This window comes from Osmerus mordax, chromosome 22 (assembly GCF_038355195.1).
Source record: "Osmerus mordax isolate fOsmMor3 chromosome 22, fOsmMor3.pri, whole genome shotgun sequence".
Lineage (NCBI taxonomy): Eukaryota > Metazoa > Chordata > Actinopteri > Osmeriformes > Osmeridae > Osmerus > Osmerus mordax.
In genome coordinates this window covers 12,007,723-12,031,391 of record NC_090071.1, presented here as the reverse complement: position 1 = coordinate 12,031,391, position 23,669 = coordinate 12,007,723, and the positions used below count along the sequence as shown (strand labels likewise).

Below are 23,669 nucleotides of genomic sequence, written 5' to 3'. Positions count from 1 at the left end.
AGTCGACAAAACGGGTACAGCACATTTTTGTACTTGACCCAGGTCTATGGTTCATCTCTTGTCCCGGACGCTGGAGAGATAGTGTTAGTGGAGTGTTTCACGTGTTACTGTGGAGTTACTGCAAAGTAGCTGGAGTGTTACTGCAGCGTTGTCCTCTCATGAGCGTGAACACAGTGGATCTGCTCCCCATTCTACATGCATAGGAATGGACGTGGAACCTTGTGTCCTTCTTTTAACCCTCGTGCTGCCTTCGGGTCACATGACCCAAAGGTTCATAACGAACCAGCGTTGTGTTTACCCAATTTTACCCAATACAAAAACAAATAAAAATAATTTTCTTTTAACCATTCCAATGTGGGGGGTCTGAGACAGCCCGACAGTTAAAAGAAAATGCTTCACTTTGTTTTTGTATGAGGTAAATTTGTCGCAATACGACGGTGGGTCACAATGACTGAAAACACAAGGGTTAAAAAACTGGATCGTGGGGGCCTAAACAAATGTTCCGTTTGTTTATTGGGTCGGCCGGTCCTGCACATACCAGCAACCAACACCTAATCTTTTCCTTCTCGCTCCTCCACCTCTCAGGCATATGTGGCCCTCCCCCTCCCCTCCTCTCTCTCCCCAGTCCCACCTCTTTCCCTTTCCCCCTCTCGCTCTGGCCTTTCCTTCCTCTCTCATCCTCCCCCTCGTTCTCTCCCCCACATCCTCTCTAGCTAGTGTCAGAGATGGAGAATGGGAGGACCAGGGAGACGTTTCTGGCTGCAGTGATTGATGGAGCGAATTTATGACCCATTTAGCAGACTTCCACTGAGTCTACATCTGTGTCACACAAACTCCTTATCTCACAAAATCACTGCCGTTCTTCCAAATATAGCAAAAAACATGCAGCTTTATTAACCCAAACGAGAAACATTTGTACAACTCTTTATTTTTTTAACTACTGGCACAAATGCTTTGGGTCACACTAAATGAACTAGGGTAGCGTAGCATAGCACATCAACAGGCTTAGATGGATATAAAGCCGCTTTTCCACTACTCCAAGTACTGCTCTGGCTGGACACAACTCATCTCAATACGCAGTAGTACTTGGTTTCCTCTGCACTACTCCTACCTGACCCCCTCGCTCTGATGTCTACTTCAACGCAACACTCACTTGCTGGACCCTTTTGTCGGTAACACATAGCGTAACTGCACCTCAATAAACAACGAAAATTGACATTTAGGTCTAATCGACTAGTCCACTGGAAAAGAAAATGACGGCCACTATCATAGACAGCGACTCCTGTGAAGTAACTTGGCTATTTAAACATTGTGGCGATAATTTCTGACCAATCAGTAGTCTGCAGTGTTTCCTGTTACCTTTTGAACATCGCCTAGCCTCCTGGACCCAAGATGGAGGTTCTATCCCCAAAAAACTCAGGATACCAGGTGCCGGACTCACCAGATGAAAAAACGAAATTTGAGTCGAGCTGAAATGTGTAGTGGAAAAGGGCCAAAGATTGGTGACAAGATTTCCCGTGTGTTAGAGCAGCAAGATAATTATTTCCGCTGCCAGACACACTACAGACACTGGATAGACACTCAAACAGATGGACAGACTGGCAGCCAGACAGAAAAAAACAGGTGAGACAGTATGAGTTGGGGAGAATATTGGATCAAAACGATGGATCAAACCATCGTTTTGTCAAGACTGATTGGAGTGTGTTTGTTACCTAGACACCCATTCATGTATCTTTCAACCCATTTTCTATTCTCCATCCCTCCTATCACTCAATCTCACAGTTCATCCCTTCATCCACCCATCCATCTCTCCCCATATCCCCCAGTCCTCTCAGAGAGCCATATCCTCTGGGTCCTGAGTCCTTGTCCTCCACCGGTCTCTCAGTTTATGTATGAGCTTCCTGGCTGGGTCAGTGTACTGCCTGTTAGCCAGGCCCAGCACCAGAGGGACCACAGCCATGGAACCGATCCCGGTGCAGGACAGCACGATGTGTGTGGTGGGGTTCCCCACGGCCTCCTCCCTGAGGAGGAACGCCACGCACACGTGCGTGTAGATGATGTAGGGCACCCAGCATGCCAGGAAGGTCAGCGACACCGCCGCCACGCAACGCGCGTACCGCAGGTTCAAGCGCTGCTCCTGGTCGGAGGCCTGACCCCCCGCCGCCCCCCTCCTCCGGCGCCCCCCCCCCTGCTCCAGCGAGCGGTGCTGCCGGCAGATGTCCCTCAGCTGGCCGCGTGTGATCCACAGGACGCGGCCCGTCATGGCGGCGATGGACAAGATGGCGGGCACCAGGAGCCCGTACACCTCCAGGTAGATGAAGGCGTTGGGGAACACACGGCGGTACGAGCAACACTCTGTCCCCTCCGCCTCCGCGCTCGTCGAGCAGTTCTCCGGCGCCGGGGTCCCTGAGCTGTTGACGGGGCAGCAGCCATTCCAGTCCGGGCCAGCCCGGTTGTTCCAGCCGAACGCCGGCAGCGAAGCATAGAGCAACGGCGGCGTCCAAACGGCGAGGAGAGCCAGGGGGAACTGGCGGTGGACCCAGAAGCTGCTGTAGTGCAGCGGACTCACGATGCACATGTAGCGCTCGTAGTGAACCATGACCAGGTTGAACAGGAAGGCCAGAAACAGGAAGTTGGGGAAGATGTGGACGAGGAGACAGGAAGTGAAGCTGAGGGGGCGGTTCAGACCCATCCAGGGGATGAAGGGCAAGGCCACGCCAGTACACAAGTCCGCCACCAGCAGGCTCAGGAAGAAGTAGTTGGGCGTGTTGTGGAGCTGGCGGTTGGAGCCAATGCCTACGATGATGAGCAGGTTGGCGAGGATGATGGTGGTGGAGAGGGGGATGGTGATGGCGTAGATGAGGCGGGCCTCCGAGAGCAGGCGGGAGGAGGAGGTGTTGTGGTCCATCGTCACGGCAACGTCAATGGTTGTGCTGGTTTTGTTGTGATGATGGTCAAACCGCCTCAGTTACTTCCTCCTCCTCCTCTGGTCCCATCATAAAGTCCTGAGGAGATAAAAGACACAGATCAGACTCCAGACAGATATAGATACAGATAGATCATACTTCAGATGGATGTAGATAGATCAAATACCAGATAGATGTAGATGCAGATAGATCAAAAGCTAGATAGATACAGAAAAATATGATACTGCAGCTTGCCAACAACAAGTATGGCCAGAGGAACCATCTTTTATTGTAAAGCCCTATGTGAAATGTATTCACAGTAAACCGGAAGTAATCATTTACTGTAACTGTAACATATCATAAGTAAGGGCACCTGAGAGTGGACCTATATAAACACTCAATGAGAAACATGAATACTCCTGGTGTGAAATTAGCACTAGCAAAAAGTCTATACAAGCACACATGATTTGATCCAAGTTGATTCATTGGTTAGATTGGTTACATATGGAACAAATACCTGTTTACCATTTAGATGTGTCCCCTTGTTCCTCATGCTTGACCCACACCCTATAGATATCACTTCTGCTTTCAACAGTTTTATAGGTTTTGACTTGTGACACAATGGTCCTGAAATACTGATTCTCAATCACCCAATTTGTATGCCTTGCTTGGGGGTTGTAAATCCTCTATCTCTTAGTGACATAAACTGGTTTATGTTTGGTCAGGCTGTTAGTAAACTGATTTGGGATGGGTTGACTGATAATATACTGATTTATGATTGATGTGCCCCTCAGGGGACTGGACTGAGTGTCCTGATTTGATCTGATCTCTTTCAGGGACACACATGAATCAATGTGCGTGTGTTGTGTTTGTGCCCATGTATGTGTCTGTATGTGTGTGTGTTTGTGTGTGTGTGTGTGTGTGTAAGAAAGAGCTAGAGAAGGAAAGGGATACACAAATAGACACAGAAAGAAAGAGAGAAGTAGTGAGAGAAAAAGAAGTGAGAGGGAAAGAGAAGGAACAAGAATGAAAGAGAGAGTAAAGGGGGTATAGATAGAGAGCAAGAAAGAAAAAAAGACCAAGACTAGTGAAAGAAAAAGAGAGAGGGGTGAGAAAAAGAGAAAAAGAAAAGAAAGGAAAAACAATCTCTTTCTGTTGTCCACAATGCACACAAACTCATCACAAAGGAAATGTGATATCAAACATGGCTCCCCAAACAGCTTGAGGGGGAGCTGGACCAGTCACAACAGGCCACCACCAGTCAATAATTGATGAGTGCAGACTCTTTGGTTCTGTCTCTCATTGTGCTCTCTGTATTTTGGGGTGCCTGTTTGCTGAGTTCAACAAATGCTCTCAGCACAGGCTGAAATGAAATGACACCACAAAAAGATATCACACCATCATCTCTCATTATAACACTTTCCTTTAAGGCTGTAAGGCTGAAGTTGCTTACCGGTAATCATGTGTATGCATTTAGCTTGCGTGTTAATGTGTTTCATTTAGGTTTAAGCAGGTTTCATAAGTCTGTGAGCTGAACTGAGACTTGTAACTTATTTATGTAGTAAACTGGTGTGTCAGATCCTCGTTTTCCCTCACACAAACACACACACACACACACACACACACACATAGACAGACACACAGATAGACACACACACACACACACACCACAAACACAGATATATACACACGTATAAATGAAGGCTTACACACTCACCTGCATAAACACTCACACTTCCCCTGACACAAATGCAAAGACGCGCACATTAAGTAGATACAAGCACACACACCTATACCCCTCCACACACACGTAGATAGACACACCTACACACGCACGTCAAACATGTCACATAAGGGTGAGCCAAGGAGGAATCTTCTCTGGTTGTAAATCGAAAATGCTATTCAGTGAAAATGCTATTCAGTGATAAAGATACAGAAGTGGGTTCATGTCTTTTGATGAGTGTGTTCAGGAGAGATTCTCACACAAGCAAAGGATTCACCTGGTGCACACAAACAAGCACACGCACACACATGTACATGTACAAACACACTCACACACACAGACATACTGTCCTTTCTGAAAGGACATGGATAATGCATGTCTTTCTGGGGACTATGTTCGGCTAACAGACAGCCCCAGTGACATTATGTGCGTCACACACCGATTAAATCATGTTTCAGTTGAGGTTGCTTCAGTCTACTACATGTGGTGAGATAGGAGGAAGACAACGTAATAACTCAAACATGATCAGTAGTTTAGGGTTTCTCTACTTTTGCACATTGACAAGATGTTCAGTCCAATAATATAATTTGGTACAAAACTAAAGCAGTCATATTTAAGTAGCACATATATATGTATATGTATGTGCGTGTAGATCTATGTCTGTAAAGATAGATATTACATAATGAGGGAGTTTATTATTATTTAAGTTTATTTGTGACAAAGTGGTGTAGTGAAGGACCAACATAACTCATGGTCTAATAAAACTTGAATAAAAAGATACCGGCATATATAATAAATCCCAAAGTCGGATAGAGACCCACTCACCTCTTCAGGAAAGAGGATCCAGAGAGCCAGTGACCCATGCTAGACCCTGTCCTCAGTAGATCCCTAGTCGTAATCTACTGTCCAAACAGAACAACTCCTCCTCAATCTCCAAACTGCTTCTGCCAGGGAGGGAGAGATTCACCCAGAACCTCAGCTCTTTCTGGGAAACAGAACCAGGCCAGGTGTCAGCTGGGTACTGCTACACATGTAGACCCCTAGCAGAGTCTGAAGTTGAACATCTCTCTTGGTTGGTCTTCCTGCACACACACACTCTCTCCCTCTCACGCTCGTCAGCGTGACAGATGCTGTCTCTCACTCACGCTGATCAGGCCCAGTCTATATCTCTCCATTGGTGTATCAGACACACTGCTGACAGGAATATCGGTTCAACCACAGATCAGACGCTCGTTTGGTGAGACTGAGACAGTGAGAGACGAGAGAGAGGGAAAGAGAGAGAGGGACAGAGAGAGAGAGAGAAAGAGACCTATCAGATGCTATCTCTTAAAGGGGAAGCTTACGCCACAACAGGGGAAGTGTGAGTTTGTGTATGCCTGTGTGCATGTGTGTGTGCAGGCCTGGCTTGTGTGTGTGTTTCTGTCTCACCCAAAGGGTCTGACCGATGCATAGCCAGTAACTAGCGTGCTAATGACGTTTATGTGTATGATTTGTTAACCTTTACATTTCGAACAGCTCATTTTGCTCCAGACTTATTGCTGGGCGTTTGTAAGCAGTGAAACCATGGCCAGACGCATTAACAGATAAAACATAGACGTGTCCTAATAGATAACACGTGGTCCTCCTCGCATTGTGTATGTGGCCCAGCCAGAAGCATCGTCCCCACCATACATATCTCTGTCCTCTCCAAACATTTACATCCTGATCTGTGTATGTATAAATTCCCCCAAGCGGTCAAACATGCCTCGCTTTTGAACAGGCGGTCAGATGGACGGCCGTTGCCGGGCGAGGGGCCTGTGGCGTTAGGTAAACACGGCGGACGCTCTCGGCGATAGTTTAGACAGACGTGACGGGGAGAAGGATGGCTCGGGTGGTGTCCAGGACTGGTGGAGAGGTGGGGGGTGGGAAGGGAGGGGGGGAACTGTGATGGTGTATGGGGGGAGCATAGTGGTGTGTGTATGGGGGGGTTGAGGCTGCTGTTACATGTGTGCATGTGTGGGGAGAAGGGGGGGGTGGGTGTCTGGTGAGAGTGTGTGTGGGAAGGGGAAGTGATAAGAAGGTCAACCATGCAAACCCTCCATTGTCTGTTTTCTAGGGAGACATTAAGCAGATATGTACGCACACAAAAACAGAACAAGCAAGAATACACACCCACGCACCGCTCATACTCACTGAGTAAATATCCATTTAAAAATGGGTTGAATGAACCTTCAGCGATCTGGGTGACTGTTTGCAAGCCTTGAATGTCTCTATAAATGAACTTTTGAATTTCACAAAAGTTACAAAAACTAAATGTAAGCCAATAAAAGGGTCATTCATTCATTCATTCACGTAGTCATTCAGCCTCACAGCTTATAGAGCAGCTGGAACTGTTTGCTAACTGCTGGCTTGTTACAATACACTGTCTCAATTATCCACACTATTGAATTTCACTTTCCAGACAGATGGTGATCCTGACAGGATCTGTCCTTTGTTACTTTTCTCTCTCTCTCTCTCTCTCTCTCTCTCTCTCTCTCTCTCTCTCTCTCTCTCTCTCTCTCTCTCTCTCTCTCTCTCTCTCTCTCTCTCTCTCTCTCTCTCTCTCTCTCTCTCTCTCTCTCTCTCTCTCTCTCTCTCTCTCTCTCTCTCTCTCTCGCTCTCTCTCTCTCTCACACACACACACACAAATACACAGACACACTCATACCAATAATCACACATACATTCATCTTTGAGGCCAGCGGTGGCAGTCCTCTGATGGATGACCAAAACATCCTTGCAGCGGTTAATCATACACATCACAGGTGTTACCCTGGCACACACACAAACACACAGGAGGAAACCAGATGCAGGAAAGCAGCACTTGGGCACAGGGACACTGCAAGACCTCTGCTTGTCCTCAACGTGATGGTTAGAAGGGCGGAAGATGGAAACAATGGAGGGAGATGAGGGGAAGAGAGAAAGATGAAGCTGTAGATATGGTAGGAAAAGGGGAAAACTGAGCAACGGAAGGATGATCAGATAGAATGGAGAGATGACTTAACCCTTGTGTTATCTTCGGGTCATTCTGACCCATCAGTCATTGTGACCCACCGTCGTATTGTGAAGCATTTTCTTTTAACCGTTGGGCTGTCTCAGACCCCCCACATTGCAAAGGTTAAAAGAAAATGATTTTTATTTGTTTTTCTATTGGGTAAAATTGGGTAAACACAACGATGGTTCGTTATGAACCTTTGGGTCATGTGACCCGAAGGCAGCACGAGGGTGGCGCTGATGAGGATGAGAAAGAAGAGGCAGAGGACGAAGGGTAGGATGGAGGGATGGGTGAATTGAATAGCAATTGCCATTGCAATAGCAGGGAGGGATGAAAGGATGAGGAGGAAGGGGATGGAAGAAAGGAGGCTATACCGTAAATCACATCCTGTGTCAGGGCACCTCCTTCCTGTGCAGATGGCCGGAGATGGCTCCACAGCCCGTCACTATACCTATGACCAATCCCAACGTCTCGTCTTGTCCTAGCAACCAACCACAACAGAGAGCACAGCAGCATTAATCAACTGTGTAATCCCTGTGTGATGGGTGATGACTGTCGCTACAATCGTGACTGGGAGCCTATAAAGTGCCACTCAACAAGCCTATAAAAGGATAATGCTGCTGTCTTTATTTTACAGTAGCTTTTACTCTTCCAGTCTTCACAGATCTCACATGCGCTCTCTCAACCTCTCTCTCTCTCTCTCTCTCTATCACCACAGACGAGCGCAAACACACTCCCCAACACACACTTTCTCTTTGCCCTTCTCCCACACACCACACACTCTTGCCATTTCACCCTCACCACACTGACACCCCTCACAAGCGTATTCATAGCAACGAGATGTGGATCCTGGTTAGCTAATGTGCTTCCTGATGGCTACATATATGTAGGCCACGGTAATAAAAACGGCAACATTGCGACTTCCTCACAGAGCATTAGCGTCTGCTGATGAGGGCCCTGGTGGAGGGCGGACGCGGCCTGTCACCCACCCCGGGGGGACGCACGTCACTCTGGTCTGACCCAGAGTACGGTGACCTCGGATGACCTCCGCAAACCCTGCGTACCTTCACCCTCCTGAGACTCCGCTGGGACCAGTTCAGTTGACTACGTTGGAGGGTGCGTGTGGTAAAGATAGGCATTTACAGACATAGAATTAGTGGAACTATGGAACTCTTTGGCCTGACTGTTTGATCTTACCCAGTGTTCACAACAGGATTTTTATGAAGATGATAGATTAAACCCATCCCATTCATGTGATAGCTGTTTTTCCTCTCGTATACAGACTGCTAAATACAGACTCCAGGCTTACTGACAACCTTTAAGATGTTATCCTTCTCTTAATTGTTCTTGTCTGTCATTTAGCTTTATCTTTCCAGTTGAATCACTGACCACAGAGCCAACAAAACAGAAGAATGTTTCACTACAGAAACAATTATGCCAGTAAGTGTTTATAGTTCAGTGGTAGAGCATGGGGATGGGTAATGCTCAGTGGTAGAGCGTGGGGATGGGTAATGCTCATTGGTAGAGCATGGGGATGGGTAATGCTCAGTGGTAGAGCATGGGTATAGCTCAATGGTAGAGCGTGGGGATGGGTAATGCTCAGATGTAGAGCATGGGGATGGGTATAGCTCAGTGGTAGAGCGTGGGGATGGGTATAGCTCAGTGGTAGAGCATGGGGATGGGTAATGCTCAGTGGTAGAGCATGGGGATGGGTAATGCTCAGTGGTAGAGCGTGGGGATGGGTAATGCTCAGTGGTAGAGCGTGGGGATAGGTAATGCTCAGTGGTAGAGCGTGGGGATGGGTAATGCTCAGTGGTAGAGCGTGGGGATGGGTAATGCTCAGTGGTAGAGCGTGGGGATGGGTAATGCTCAGTGGTAGAGCGTGGGGATGGATAATGCTCAGTGGTAGAGCATGGGGATGGGTAATGCTCAGTGGTAGAGCGTGGGGATGGGTAATGCTCAGTGGTAGAGCGTGGGGATGGGTAATGCTCAGTGGTAGAGCAATTGACTGCAGATGTTAGAAGATAGTATCCCCTTGTATGTCTCTTTTGATAAAAAAAAGTCTGCTAAATAAACATTGTTAGATGTAGACCAGTCACCGATCCACACCCATGAACATATCATTTCAAGTTGTCTTTAAGCCAGACCTGGTTCACTAAAACCACAACTAAAATCAACATGAGTCTGAGTCTGTGACTCATCACTTGTCAGAGGGATGAGTCTCATCTAACTTCTCAGGAGTTCTGTTAGCAGACCATTACATCCTAAAAGAGTCCAAGGACTAATTTCTCACGGAACTGTTTTTTTTTATAAGCACAGTTGCTATCTAAAAGATCACAAACCACAGATGACATTTATAAAAGGGTCAGAGATCACAGGATATGAGCCTGTATGTTGTTTCACAAAGACAAGCACAAACAGAATTGTTGCACACAGCTGGATGTTTATATTCGTCACTAGAATTTCCAGTTTGCTTTTGTGATTTTTTATTCCAGTTCATAATGGTATTATCATTCTCATGTCATCAACCCACCTCTCAAGTGCCATCACTCACATTCAATTTTGCTGTAGGGGAGGAATATATTTGTATGTGTAATAAGTAACAACTGAGATGTATCTAGGTGGTGTGTTTGAAAAAAGGAAAAAGCTGGGAGTTCTGAAGAGAAACTTGGTTTTAAATCATTTTATTGGATGTTTCTGAAATACAGAAACAAACGGATATTTACATTGAGTTGAGTTTGAGGCCATTGTTGCTTTTCAACAAAGTTAACATAACTTCCTCATGGGAAAGAAAACAAATTCATGTCAAGAGGATTTTTAAACCAATTTGTATTCAATTTAACACTTTGAAAAGGCATAAATATAACAGTGAATGTGTGTCACACATGACGGTCATGCCTGGAGATGTGAGTTCTCTTTGGGTTCTAAGGTGGAACCAAGGAACATCTGAGATTGAGGACGTTCTGCTATGACTGGAACAATACCACACAAGGGCATTTTAAAGACCGGAGGGAGGGAGGGAGGGAGGGAGGGAGGGAGGGAGGGAGGGAGGGAGGGAGGGAGGGAGGGAGGGAGGGAGGGAGGGAGGGAGGGAGGGAGGGAGGGAGGGAGGGAGAGGGAGGGAGGGAGGGAGGGAGGGGATTCTCCATCCATCTCCAGATTAGAGAACACAGAGGAAGTCTGTTTGAAGGTTTAAACTTCTGACTGAGATGGAGAGATAGGAGGGTGGATGACCATCCTCCACCTCTCCTCCTCTCTTCTTCTCTCACTCCTTCTCTCTACCGGTCAGGTCGCTGAAGACAGAATACTTTGGCATGATGATCTCCTGAGGCTGTGACTGCCATCGAGGCCTCCCTGAACGGAGAGACGGGTAGAGGGAGAGGGAGGGAGAGAGCGGTGAGACACAGAGCCATAGATTTCACACACACGTTACTGAACGTGCACTTTAGGACAGTGTGTGTGTGTGTACCTGTTGAGTGTGAAGTCGAGGATCTCTCCCGTGTGGCCGCGGTACTCTGACACCAGGCTGCCGGAGCGACCGTCCCAGAGACGCACCACGCCATCCAGACAGCAGGTCGACACCACTGACGAAGACTCCTCCCAGTGCAGGTGCACGATGCCGGCCTGAGGAACACACACATACGTGAGGGGTGGAAAACACACAGACATGACACACAGTAAGTTAGACACTAACACCATGCGGCTGCTCTTCGGTATGTCTGACCTTAGTAGTGCATTTCGTTGCCAAGGAGAACACAAAGCAGGGTTTCAAAAAGACAAAAAACTTTTCAAAGGTCCCATGACATGCTGTTTTTGGATGCTTTTATATAGGCCTTAGTGGTCCTCTAATACTGTATCTGAAGTCTCTTTCCCGAAATTCAGCCTTGGTGCAGGATTACAGCCACTACGAGCAGTCCCACAATGAGCTTTCCTCAGGACGTGCCGTTTCTGTGTCTGTATCTTTAAATTCTAATCAGGAGGAGAGATGCACATTTCCAGAGAAAATAACATTAAGACACTGGGTCTTCAGAGGCTCAGACGAAGGAACTAAAAAACTATTTTGGTTTTCATTTGTACATCCAAACACTGAGCAACCTTTCGTGTACTTAGTTTGTTTGCAAGCCATGATGTCTCGAGTAAAAACCGATATCGCCGTCGCACGGTCGTAGTAGCTCAGTTTTTCATGGGCGTACCAGATTCTCTAAGCAGGCAAAGCAGAGAGAGGGGAGGTAACCTTCGGTTTTATGACGTCATAAAACCAGCATTTTAGCTTTCATTTTCTCAAAGGCGGAGAAGAATACCCAGGGCTTCGTTTACACCTATCAAAAATTCTAGCCACTGGGGGACCAAAGGCAGGCTAGGGGAACTCACATTAATGTTAAATAACCTAAAGTGAAATGTTCATGTCATGGGAACTTTGATTTCCATGCTTGCCACAAAAAGGTGCAACTCTGAACTCTTAGGTTAAAGATTGTAACAATTTCTTTTTTTAATTAAACAACAGAAAATAGGCAAAAAGGCTTAAATTGTTTACTTTTCCCACAGGGCTTTAATCAGGCCATAGTTCCACTCCTCTCGCTGCCGGCTTCTCCTTGTCCGCTCTGTGAAGCCTACCTAGCTCTCCTGTGTGGCAATCCCTCTTAATTCTACCCAGGTGTGCTAATGCACACCATCTTAGGAAATGTATTTGTCAGTGGCCACCATTGTGATTTGTCTCAGCCACTTGAGGGGAACACATCTTCCATCTAGCACCCAGCCTCTTGTGGTGTCAAAACACGTACACACACACACACACAATGAAGCTCATACACTCGAGTAAACAGACAAAATACACACACTCTCTAGCACAGGTGTAAGCCTGTACACTTAAATGAACACACTGTCTTTTTTTTTTTACCTCGTGTTGGCATTTGTGTCTCAGGGTCTGTGTAGAGAGGTCATATACGGCCAGAGTTCCATCCAGATACGCCACAGCTACCAGGGGCAACCTGAACACACACAAAACATGGCGGTGAGATCCACAGTCCTGTTCCGAGGCATCATCCCGCTGACGGTCAGAGGCGAATATCTGATATCAACTTTGTGGGGGGCATTACATTGAAAATTCCTGGGGGAGACCCACCAAAAGTTGTGCTGTAACACACAGCTTATGTTAAACTTAAAACCACTTATTACGTGTCTATTATCTGCACAAGTAACCTTCACTGCATATAGGATTGGGGGGGGGGGGGGGGGGGGGGTTATCATGCCGTCTGTTCTCCTCCACTCACACGTGACAGAAGCCCACTGACTCCACAGAGTTGCTCTCGTCCTCCTCCCCATCTCTGGCTGCTTTGGCCTGGGAGCCCTCCACAGAGAACACCCCCACCACCTGTGGTCAGGACAGGGTCACAGAGAGACACAGCGATAGAAGACCAGAATAGGTGATAAACTGTGGAGGCTTCAAAATACAACTCCCAGAAAGCCCATGGAGAAATACAAGAGAGAAAATAATTCGATACGACGCAAATTAGACGTGACTAATTGATGACAGGTTCAAAGTTGAGGTTAGGTTTAGGAAGGAGGTGTTTCCTGGGGGTATCGCTGGCACCCACCTTGCCCGTGGCCGTGTTGATGAGCTTGGCACAGCCGTCCACAGAGCCTGTCAGCACCAGGGAGCCGTCCCTGTTGACAGTCAGACACGTCAGAGCCCCCTTGTGGCCATCCTGGCCTACAGCAGGAGAGAAGAGAGGAGGATTATAATATAGCAAATAGAACATGTTATGATGTAGCGCTGTGTGACCGTGTGCGTGTGAGGAACCCGAACCAACCCCAGACGTACCTTTGATGACGTGGCTGGCGCTTCCCTGCTTCAGGTCCCACAGACGCACCATCCCATCCTCATAGCCCACCACTGCTCTCTTACCTGGGCATGCGCGCGCACACACACACACACACACACACACACACGTTTCATTCAGAACTCTCTTCATAATCACATTTTTATAATATACCTCTTTATGAGGTCTCTCAACCTCCCCTTCCCAGCTCTATCTTCCCCCCCCATCCATCCCTCACTCCTTTCTTTCCTCCCCTCATACTTTCCCTCCCTCCCTACCCTCCCTCCCTCGCTCTCACCGTCCGGTAGCACCTTTCCACAGGTGGCCTGGCAGCCGGGCCCCTGGAAGGTCTTACAGTCTCCTCCCGGTATCTTCCACATCCACACGTTGCCGTCAGCCGTCCCCGCCAGCAGCACGGGGGCGCACGGGTGCCACTCCAGCCACTGAGGGGGGAGACAAGGACACGCACTGGGTATGACTATCACACAAGACGTAAAGACACGCTCACAGATACACACCCAGTCACACTGTCTCTCTTACACACACACACACACACACTGGATTTGACAGACAAGGGCACACTCCCAACTTTGAACACTCAATCACACAAACACACACTCTCTCTCTTTTACACCCACCCACCCACCCACCCCTACAGTGTTCCTCACCTCCAGATCTCCCACCTCAAAGGACCAGACCTCCTGCTGGCTCTCCACCTTCCACACCTTGATCATGCCGCTCATGTCTCCCGTGGCAACCAGGGACGAGTCGTGGCTGAACGTGGCGCACGTCACCGAGTCCTTGTGGCCTGGGGCAGAGCACACCAGAGAAGCCACCTTCAGTCAACACCTAACCCGAACAACAACACACTACCAATAACTATTACAACAGTACTGGAAGGAATACTGACTGTAATCATTTAAATTATTATTAGAACAATGTTTTGGAAAAAAATATTTGTGACATTGGTCAAACTTGTGTCAATCTCTGTCAACATGCATTGGCAGAGTGTTGCCAGGGGAAAAACAGCACAGAGATGCTTAACACGCCTAGTCGACATTTTCAGATGTCAACAAGAACATTGAGGGTTGTATGCTGAATCATGAGACAACCTATTTATATATTCCTGGATCCAGAAAGTTAATGTGTCTGATGGCGGTTCACCTGGAGCATCTCACCTGTGCATTGGAAGAGCACCTCCCCATCGCTGAGCCTCCATACGTACGCCTGGTCGTCCTCTCCTCCCGTCACGGCCAGGCTGTTGGTGACCGGGTCCAGGCTCACACAGAACACGGAGCCTGGAAGACACAGCCAGCTGAGTAACATTTAACTGGCATTTAGTTCCCTTTCATTTGTTTGTTTGTTTGTTTGGCTTGTTGAGTCCTGTCGAGGTGAGTTGAGGGAGCCGACCGGTCCTCTTTGTGTTTAGATGAACAGGCCGTCGACTCGCTCGTCGACACAGAGGAGAGTTCCTGGACGGTAAACGGAAAGCGAGGAAGGCACCTGTGTGTTTGGAGAAGGTGAGCTCGCTGTCGTCTCGCTCCGACTCCATCTCGTCCTCGGTCTCCCACCCTTCGTCGTCGGCGTCGCCGCTCCCCGCTTCTCCGAAGTCCACATCTTCAAGCTCTTCGGCCAGGTCGTCTGCGTGGGTTGCGGAGGACGGGGGTGAGGTCAAGCATTTTGGACGCGTTTCTTGAAACCTTTCGCTTGTTTTCTCAAAACTTTCGATGCGGAACCAAATCTTCAAATGATGTTCACAAAACCTCACACTACTTCACATCATACACACAGCCAGTCAATAGACAAACGGCATTTAGTAGAAACTACAACTAATTTAACGCGTATAGGTCATGTAAATACAACAAAACAATGTTTACTGTATTTAGTGAAAACATTTTGCAGTAAAAAAAAACTATTAAAATCACAACTTAGCACAATTAATATATTGTATACTGTGCACAAGTAACACAGTATTTGTCTGTATGTTCAGCACCTTCATGTAGCCCAAAGAAAACTCGAAATAAAAAGTATTGTCTATGCACTCAAATATTGCGTAACTGCAAAATCAAAGTCAGTAAAAGATTAATTCTGCCTCAGCATCATGTCTTTGTGCTGGGCCAGATAAGAGGACTTAGTCCCCATCACAGGCAACGTTTTTAACAGTCAACATTGAACACTGCTTCATCTACAATAATGTATTCATGTGGCCTTTCCATGGAATCCAATTCAAACACTATCCTCTAAAATAGCTAAATAAGTAGTTTTATAATTGATAGACAGACTTCTACAGAGGGGTATTTGAACGCTCTCCTGATATACTACAATAAATGGGAACAACTTTGAGTAGTGTGTAACTTTTGACTGCCCGTGTTTACAATTTAAACGCGTTTACCAGTGCATCAGCGCACAATGTGTGTTAGTGAGTGTGTTAGAGTTTTGCAAAAGGCCCTACATGAGATTTACGAATGGTGTCTTAACTACCTGAACTTGTGTGCGAACACATTTGTTCGAGAGGTTTAGACCACTGAGCATTTGGTTCAGAGAATCTGGTTTAGTGCTTTAGCATCTTATAAACTGTAACATAGGAGCAATATACATGTCACCTCCGCATATAACTGTTAGCTAAAACGACCTTACATTAGTGCTTGAACCAATACAGTAGCTATAGCGCTACATTGTAATTTTACAGCTCATGTTAGCAGGTACAACCATAGCAGCTTACCGGGATTTTGCTCCGTTTCGTTCAGCTCGATGACTTCAATGATCTCTTCGTCTCCGTGAAGCTGTATTAAACTGTCCTCGTTGTCCATTATGATATATGCCAAAAATAACTCTTGTAACAAAGATCTACTAATGCTTAGCTAGTCTGCCAGCTAGCTAGCAATAATCACCTATGATACCTTAGCCCTTGTAAGCTAACTTGATTTTTGTGGTCCTTGGTAGTTATTGTAGCTCTAAGATATTTTTCTGCGTAATAGTATACATTAAAAAGACTGCAGTTTAAAGCTGGTGTACGAATTCCAAAATGTCAAAGTTTACTTTCTGGTGTCCCCATGTTTTCCTACTTGGCACATGTGTGGGAGAATTCAGACGCTTCGAGATGACGTTTACGTAAGAAGTTCGCAGATGATTGGTCAAAAAAGCGCTCGTATTCTTCAGGTCGCTGTTAGTTTCACATTGTCGCCTGTAGGTGGCGCCACAGACTGTAGAAAGTTTTTATCGAGAGCTATATCTATGGGGAAACCCACATACCTCAATCACTGATTTACATTACATTTACATGTATTCATTTAGCAGACGCTTTTATCCAAAGCGACTTCCAAGGTGGCGGGTGGGGGTGTAAGGCTGGAGGAGAGAATGGATGTAGTCAGATTCAGTCCCGTTCACCGCTCGGAAGGTCAGTACCAGGGTCTTGAATCTGATAAGGGCCGTGATGGGTAGCCATCATGTCATGTCTTCCCATTTGAGGCATAAAAACCCATTGTCTCTAATATCCCTCGGGCAGATAATTTGTATTTGTTGGATGATGACACCAGTCAAATCACATCATCTTTGTTTAGCAACTTGTTTAGGAACTTGTAACACTTGTGACCTAATTGTTAAGAGTCAATGATTTTAAACAGTTCTGCTGTGGCTCTGCCAGTAACTTGTTTGTAGAAAAGCAATTCCTCCCTCATGTCATCTTCATCTATGAATCGAACATAAGTTATCAATAAACAGTCTTTGTTACTGTCAGTAGCTTCATCCATCTGCAGAGAAAAGCCTTATCGTTAAGCTGCTCGTCTATTTCCTTTGACATGTCATAAATGCACCTGCCGATGGTGTTGTTGGACAGAGGCTGCAGTGTCATGAAGCATAGTTGAAACCATGCCTATAGAACAGGGAAGTATTAATTCCTCTCTGCTATTGTGTGCGGATTTTTACACTGTGCCACTCGGTAAGGTAAAGCGCAGAATATCCTCAGAGCAATACAAATGTCACCATAAATGCTCTCAAGCTTCATGTCATGAATTATGTTGAGCAACTCAGATGTTGATGTTCCTCCTGAGAATGTGGCACTGTATATTTTCAGATGGAGCATTGTTTTACTTGGTATCAGATCAATACCAAATGTTGCAGTATCGCACACCCCTAATAACAAAATATTACCTGGAGTCTTATGATAGTGTGTAATACCAAGTCTGCTTTATCTTTTTTACCAGCTGTAATTTGTTCTTCCTACTTTGATCTCAGTGAAACCTAAGAAGGCGGGACTGAAATGGACAGTGGCGAAGAAATGAAACTGAAAGCAATCCAGAGTATATATTCCTGCCCCTAAACCCACATCTGGGAAACATCAAAAACAAAAAACAACATTTAAACCCACGCTAAAAGTATTCATTAATAATAATAATAATACATTGTTTTTGTATTGCACTCTATATGTAAAGCAATCTCCGAGTGCTACAAAGACTAGTCATACAAATTAAAAGAATCAAAGTTTAATAATTAGAATAAAATTTTAATGAAAATCTGAAAAAACACACACAAATAAAGATTCCTTCACAGAAGACTCAATAGGCCCAATAGTCGTTACTTTAAATTAGCTGGATTTGTCATGGATGGTTAACCAAGAGCGGGATTGTTGTTTCATGAGGTAGGTTACTTGCGGGTACTTGTACTCCGTGAACCTAACATGCTCGCTAACAGGTTTTTAATAACAAACTGCATTACCTATCCCCTCCCACTTTGGGGTGTGCTTTCCTTGTTCAGCCGACCGATCTCGAACAAAATGTAATTCGCTTAGCCTTACATCGGAAGAGGATCTGATTATACACTTTAATGTTCAATCCTAACGTCTTTCTTTTTACTGTTTTATTTCAACTTGCCTGCTAAAACACCTCCATTTCTCAAAGGGGACACATACAGTGAGGAAATGCACAGTAAAACATAAAAAAACTTAAATCCAATTTGTTTATGCCAAATAGCAAGAGTTAAAAATGTGTACGTTTTATTTATTGTTGCAGCAAATTGATTGGAGAACACACATCAGAACTTTGAAACAGAATCTTAAAAGATTTTATAACCGGCCTTATCCACGTAAAGATTTTGTACATTTCTACATTTCTTAAAAAATAAATAAAGACATTTCCAACACATGTGAAATGAATTAGAGGGAATACATTGAATTTATGTAACAGAAACTGAATAACACCACTACGAGATTCTGGTATGTATTTTAAGGGCAAACGAATAATGTAATTGTGTGAGCTAAATTGAAACAGCTTGTGATATATTTAATAATAATTCAAAAATAATTCAAAAAATAGCGATACATTTAAAAACTGATACAAAGATACGTCTTAAGAAAGGGAGAGAACTAAGCGTTTAATATTTTTGGATTTAAATCACTCTTTATGTTATGCCTTTACATATGCCTGCCCAGCCTAGACCAATAGCATGTCAGTATCTTCATCTTGTGGCATTAGTGGCCTACAAAATAGTACAGTAGTCCCATAACCCTTTAGTTTCAGTAAAATAACCAGCTTGTTTCAGGAAGTCATCCAGAGATAAGTTACGAATAGCCATGAGCAGATCTCTGTTGATGCGATAGGTGTGGTCAGGATCAAACCTCTCTTCATGGTCTTCATGCTCCGTCACATAGATTTTATGCACCTGCAGGCCTGGTTGCATGCTTATGATTATGCGATCCTTGTTGTTGCCATCCTGGTAATGACCGTAGTTCTTCCTGACGTAGTGAGGCAGAGTGTGGGATTCTGGAAGCTGCAGGTTGCCCACCTCAAAGTATTTGTAATTCTCTTCAGGTAGCAGCTTGATGCAGATGTTGTTATCACACTCCTGCCTGTTCAGGAAGTAATGGAAGCCAAAGACTCCATTCTTGGGATGGTCCTTGACTACAATCTCATTGCTGTTAAACTTGATGTATTCTTTAGCAAACCAGTAGAGCAGGTGCAGCCCATGACGGGGTGAGGGACGGCCAAACCCAGACTGCTTCAGCTCTGGCATGTTGTTTAGAGTTTGAATCATTGTTCCTCCTAAAGAGAGAGAGAGACAAAGAGCAGATTATGTATGATCTATGTATTTGTGTGCACAGGGATATGTTGTCATGCAGTGGCTTCGAACCCAAGACAACTTTTCTTGCAAGACAATAGAGTTTACCTTACCATTGACTTTGACCTAGTAGTGGATAGCAACATGTATTTGATCATTGCTCTTGATAACAAACTGTAATCAACACATTTTACCCTATAAAAACTAATAGACGATATACAGTAGCCTATATTAAATGAAACTATTTGCATTTATACAATTTTTTTTATGTTTTGTAAATGTCTTGTGTGTAACTCGATAAGTGATTGGTATCAAAGGCATTGACATTCAACTAATCAAAAGAAGATTTGGGGTATGACCCACTAAACATTGTACCAGCAGTTTTTATGACAGGCTGGTGTATAGGGCCAGCTCCCACTGCAGGTTCTCCATTGAAAGAACACAAACAATTAACACAAAATAAGATGTACAGTAATCATACTAGTGCTACAGTACACAATTCAGTGTCTCAAATTTCCATACCTTAATGTTGTCGTTTTGGATACAATTATTCTCTTCTGGTGATCGGTACAATACTACACAACCAATCCTGCCTTCTCTTGTTGGTCTTTGTGAATATATGAGATGTAGAATGAGAATTGTCCAGCTATGAATCATCCATCCAAGTTTTATCTTTTTATACCACAGAGGGTGGGACCACTATGGAAAATGTTGAGGAAATGAAACTTAAGACTTGTTCAGCTAGAGAGTCCTCTAGGAAATAAACAAAATACATAAAAAGAGAGAGAGAGGGTGATCTATAAAGACACAGATTTGATAAAATAACAGGTGATCTATAAAGACACAGATTTGATACATTTGTTGTCATCACACTCCTGCCTGTTCAGGAAGTAATGGAAGCCAAAGTCTCCATCCTTGGGATGAACCTTGACCCCAATCTCGTTGTTTTTAAACCTAATGTAGTGTGTAGCAAACCAGTAGAGCAGCTGCAGCCCATGATGGGGTGAGGGACGGCCAAACCCATACTGCTTCAGCTCTGCCATGTTGTTTGTTTGTGTGTATATGTGTCGGTCTGTCTGTGTGTGTGTCTGTGTGTTTTTGTGTGTGTATGTCTGTCTGTGTGTCTGTCTCTGTGTCTGTCTGCATGCTACACATGCAACATTTTTGTAATTTTCCTTATAGTATAGGATATCATATCATATAAGTACAGACTGATTGACCAAGGTTGGTTATTTATGTAATAGAGCTCTTATCAAGAACAGAATGAAGGAGGGGAAGTGAGTTGAGACTGAGGCCATGTATGTATATTTGCAAACGTAGCGTTATCTGCGCCATGGCGAACCCGCAGACAGCGCACGCTGTGATACTTCAGTTTACGTCGTATTTACCAACCCTGCAGTTCATCGGGTAATCAGCGCTTTTCTCCGCCCACTATACCGTACATTGCGAGCATTTAAACGTGCAATTGAATGGGCCTCCTTCTCTGTTTCTATCATGGATCAGCCACAAAATTAAAAACAGCGAAAACAAAGATTTAGTGATAATGAAGTTGATGTGCTTGTTCATGAGGTAACAGCGAATAAAAAAAATATACAAGGCCAGAATTCCACACCGACACAAAAACTGTAATATTGCATGGCTGCTTAATCTGTAACGCCTAATTATTTCGTGTTCACTCAACTGAAAAAATATGATCCTTGTGGCAAAAATGCTTTCAGCTCGTGTCCTTGGCCTATGTATTCGTGTTGCCCGGATTACTGCTGCCATTTCACCTGAATTTTCACCTCAAAATAGAGGTGCGCTTTCACGGGCGGTTTTGTACATACCGCGGAATACATAATTAGGTGAACTTTACACATCCCCTCCCATCTCTTTATGGGAAACTCCCAGTTTCCCCCTGACCCTCCCGTGAATGCATATGCATGACACCGAAATTCGCAATTTGCCATTTTCAATTCCCGCGACAAGCAGTCTGCGCTTTTACCTCAGTGCGGCATGATCGTACGTACCTCGCCATGCTTTTACGCGCACGTTGCGAAACAAGTACGCCTGAAGTGGGCGCAAAAGCGTTATTACATGAGGCCCTGAGTGAAAAGACAGTTTTGTTCTTTATCCTGATGCTTTGGTGGATTGAAAGGCGTCATATACTTACCATAGATTCCAGCATGTTTTGTGTTTTCTCCTGCAGTTTCTGAAGAGAAAGACAGAGCCCAAGAAGCCCTCAGCCCAGGAGGAGCTGCCCACCAGCTCTCACATCCCACCTGGTGAGCGATGACCACTGGTTGTCATCCTTAATGAATTACAAAGTGATCCTTCAGATTTGGCTAGTTTTGTCCTACTAATTTCTAACTTCCAATTCACTTATCTCTAAAGTGTTCTCTTGTCACAGGGGTTGAGTGTAGTTCACCAGCCAACCAGGAAGTGTCTGAAAACCGAGACCAACCAGGAGCCCTGTAGACGTCCTCTCCATGTAAGGATGTTCCGTGCACTCCGCAAGTTGTGGCATCACGAGAGGATGTGTGGTAGAGGGGCGGTATGTTTCTCTCTTGGAGTGGCTACCATGCCACAAGATGGCTGACGGGAGAACTACGCCTCCCAGAATGCACCACACCGAAAGGTGCAAATGCCTCAGTCCAAACACAAAGCAGAGCCCGTCTAAAGGCTGTTTATCAATCCAAAGAACGCAAGGTTGAGATGCGTGTTTTCTTGGCTATTGCACAATACTCTGGACTCGCAGCAGTATGACAACACTGGCATTATCATTATTATTATATTATTAACATTTTATAAACTTTTGCTGTATAGTGCTTGTGTATTACATTTGTGTTAAATTTAGGCTCAATAGCTCATAACATTAAGGTTTGCCATTTCACTCATCTGATAGGATTATGATAAAATGCAGCAAGTGTCTGCACTGCACTGCGATGCTAGCTAGGTTATCGAAAAGTCGGAGCAAATTTACAAATTAGCAGTTTCATCAATAAAATAAGCACATTTTCAGCAACTACACTGCCCACTTCTCGTTACATTTTAATTCAAATGCTGATTTACAAGTACTGTTTAGCTGAAATATGAATTGTAAAAACTAAGAGCAATGGCGGTCAAAGGATTCTGTTGGTCTTGTTGGTCATGGTAACCCCACGGTTGGTCACGGTAACCCCACGGTAACCCCGCCCCAAGCGGTTCTTACTTACTTTCACAATCAAGTCCAGCTCCGAAGTGGTGCTATTTGCGAACCACGTACGAACCACATAAGAACCACTTTTCCGGTTCTCAGTCTGTCGAAAGAGAAATAACTGGTTCGCGGTTAAGCACAGGATCCAAACCGGCACCCAAAATGCGTTGGTGGAAAAGGGGTATGATTGAGGTGGGAGCTCAGGTGGGGGAAGGAAAGGGGACAAAAAGGTGGACACACACCAAGCGAAGAAGATCGTACCTGGCACAAAGAGAGATTGATGCCAGAGGTACTTTGATTTGAGGATACCATTGGTAGGATCCAATGCGAGGATCAACTTTATGAAGCCTTTGTTTTGCTTCAAAGTAATTTATGTTTTGCTTCCAGAACTACGTTTTTTGTTGGTGAATAAACTGGTTTCTTTGTTTGAACAGGCTTTTGCCTGCTCTGTTCGGTTGTGACGCACTGCCCTACACCCCGCACCGTGGTCTAGCCTCTCATGATACCACAAAGTCCATCGTTAAGACATTCAAGTGGTCTGGAACCGCCAAGGCTGCGTTTCCCGAAAGCGTCGTAAGCCTAAGTTGATCGTAGAATACATCATAGGACGAATCTTAGTTTTACAGGCCGTTCCCAAAGACATCGTAGTTAAAGTGTCTCTTGAAAACGCATAGATTAACCTACTCCTTATGAGCATGTTTGGGAAACGCACGTAAGAAATATCGATGGTTTCGTTTTTTGCTCGATCGTTGCTACGATCCATCGTTATCGGGAAACGCAGCCCAGGACAGTAGGATAGCCATCTAATATTTTCAAAGTAGAGTGAGATCAGCCGTAGCTTCAATTTCCACTGCTGCATACTTTCCTTCCCTTGGTTTGAGTTTCCAGCTCAAGCAGATGATAAGTGCTCCTTGGGGCCAATCCACTGGGACAAGACCTCTCTGAATCCAGTCTCAGAGGCATCTTTCTGGGCTAAAACCAG

At 45.2% G+C, this 23,669-nt stretch overlaps 2 protein-coding genes across 3 annotated transcripts; both read right to left on the bottom strand.

Annotated features, from left to right (window-relative positions):
* Nucleotides 1-1,818: 1,818 nt before the first annotated feature.
* On the bottom strand, nucleotides 1,819-2,908 carry LOC136966374 (G-protein coupled bile acid receptor 1-like). Its single transcript, XM_067260874.1, has one exon. The coding sequence runs from the start codon at nucleotides 2,906-2,908 to the stop codon at nucleotides 1,832-1,834; it is 1,077 nt and encodes a 358-aa protein (XP_067116975.1). The 3' UTR covers nucleotides 1,819-1,831.
* Nucleotides 2,909-10,762: 7,854 nt separating this feature from the next.
* Nucleotides 10,763-16,527, bottom strand: aamp (angio-associated, migratory cell protein). 2 transcript variants are annotated; one of them, XM_067260497.1, is made up of 11 exons: nucleotides 16,184-16,527; nucleotides 14,965-15,102; nucleotides 14,640-14,759; nucleotides 14,130-14,269; nucleotides 13,760-13,904; nucleotides 13,464-13,547; nucleotides 13,237-13,352; nucleotides 12,913-13,013; nucleotides 12,540-12,630; nucleotides 11,112-11,266; nucleotides 10,763-10,996 (listed from the first exon to the last, which is right to left on the bottom strand). In XM_067260497.1, the coding sequence occupies exons 1-11, from the start codon at nucleotides 16,269-16,271 to the stop codon at nucleotides 10,921-10,923; spliced, it is 1,254 nt and encodes a 417-aa protein (XP_067116598.1). In that variant the 5' UTR covers nucleotides 16,272-16,527; the 3' UTR covers nucleotides 10,763-10,920. The 2 variants fall into 2 exon arrangements, with proteins under 2 accessions (XP_067116598.1, XP_067116599.1); XM_067260498.1 differs by having other exon boundaries at nucleotides 14,965-15,175; nucleotides 16,184-16,286.
* Nucleotides 16,528-23,669: the final 7,142 nt, after the last annotated feature.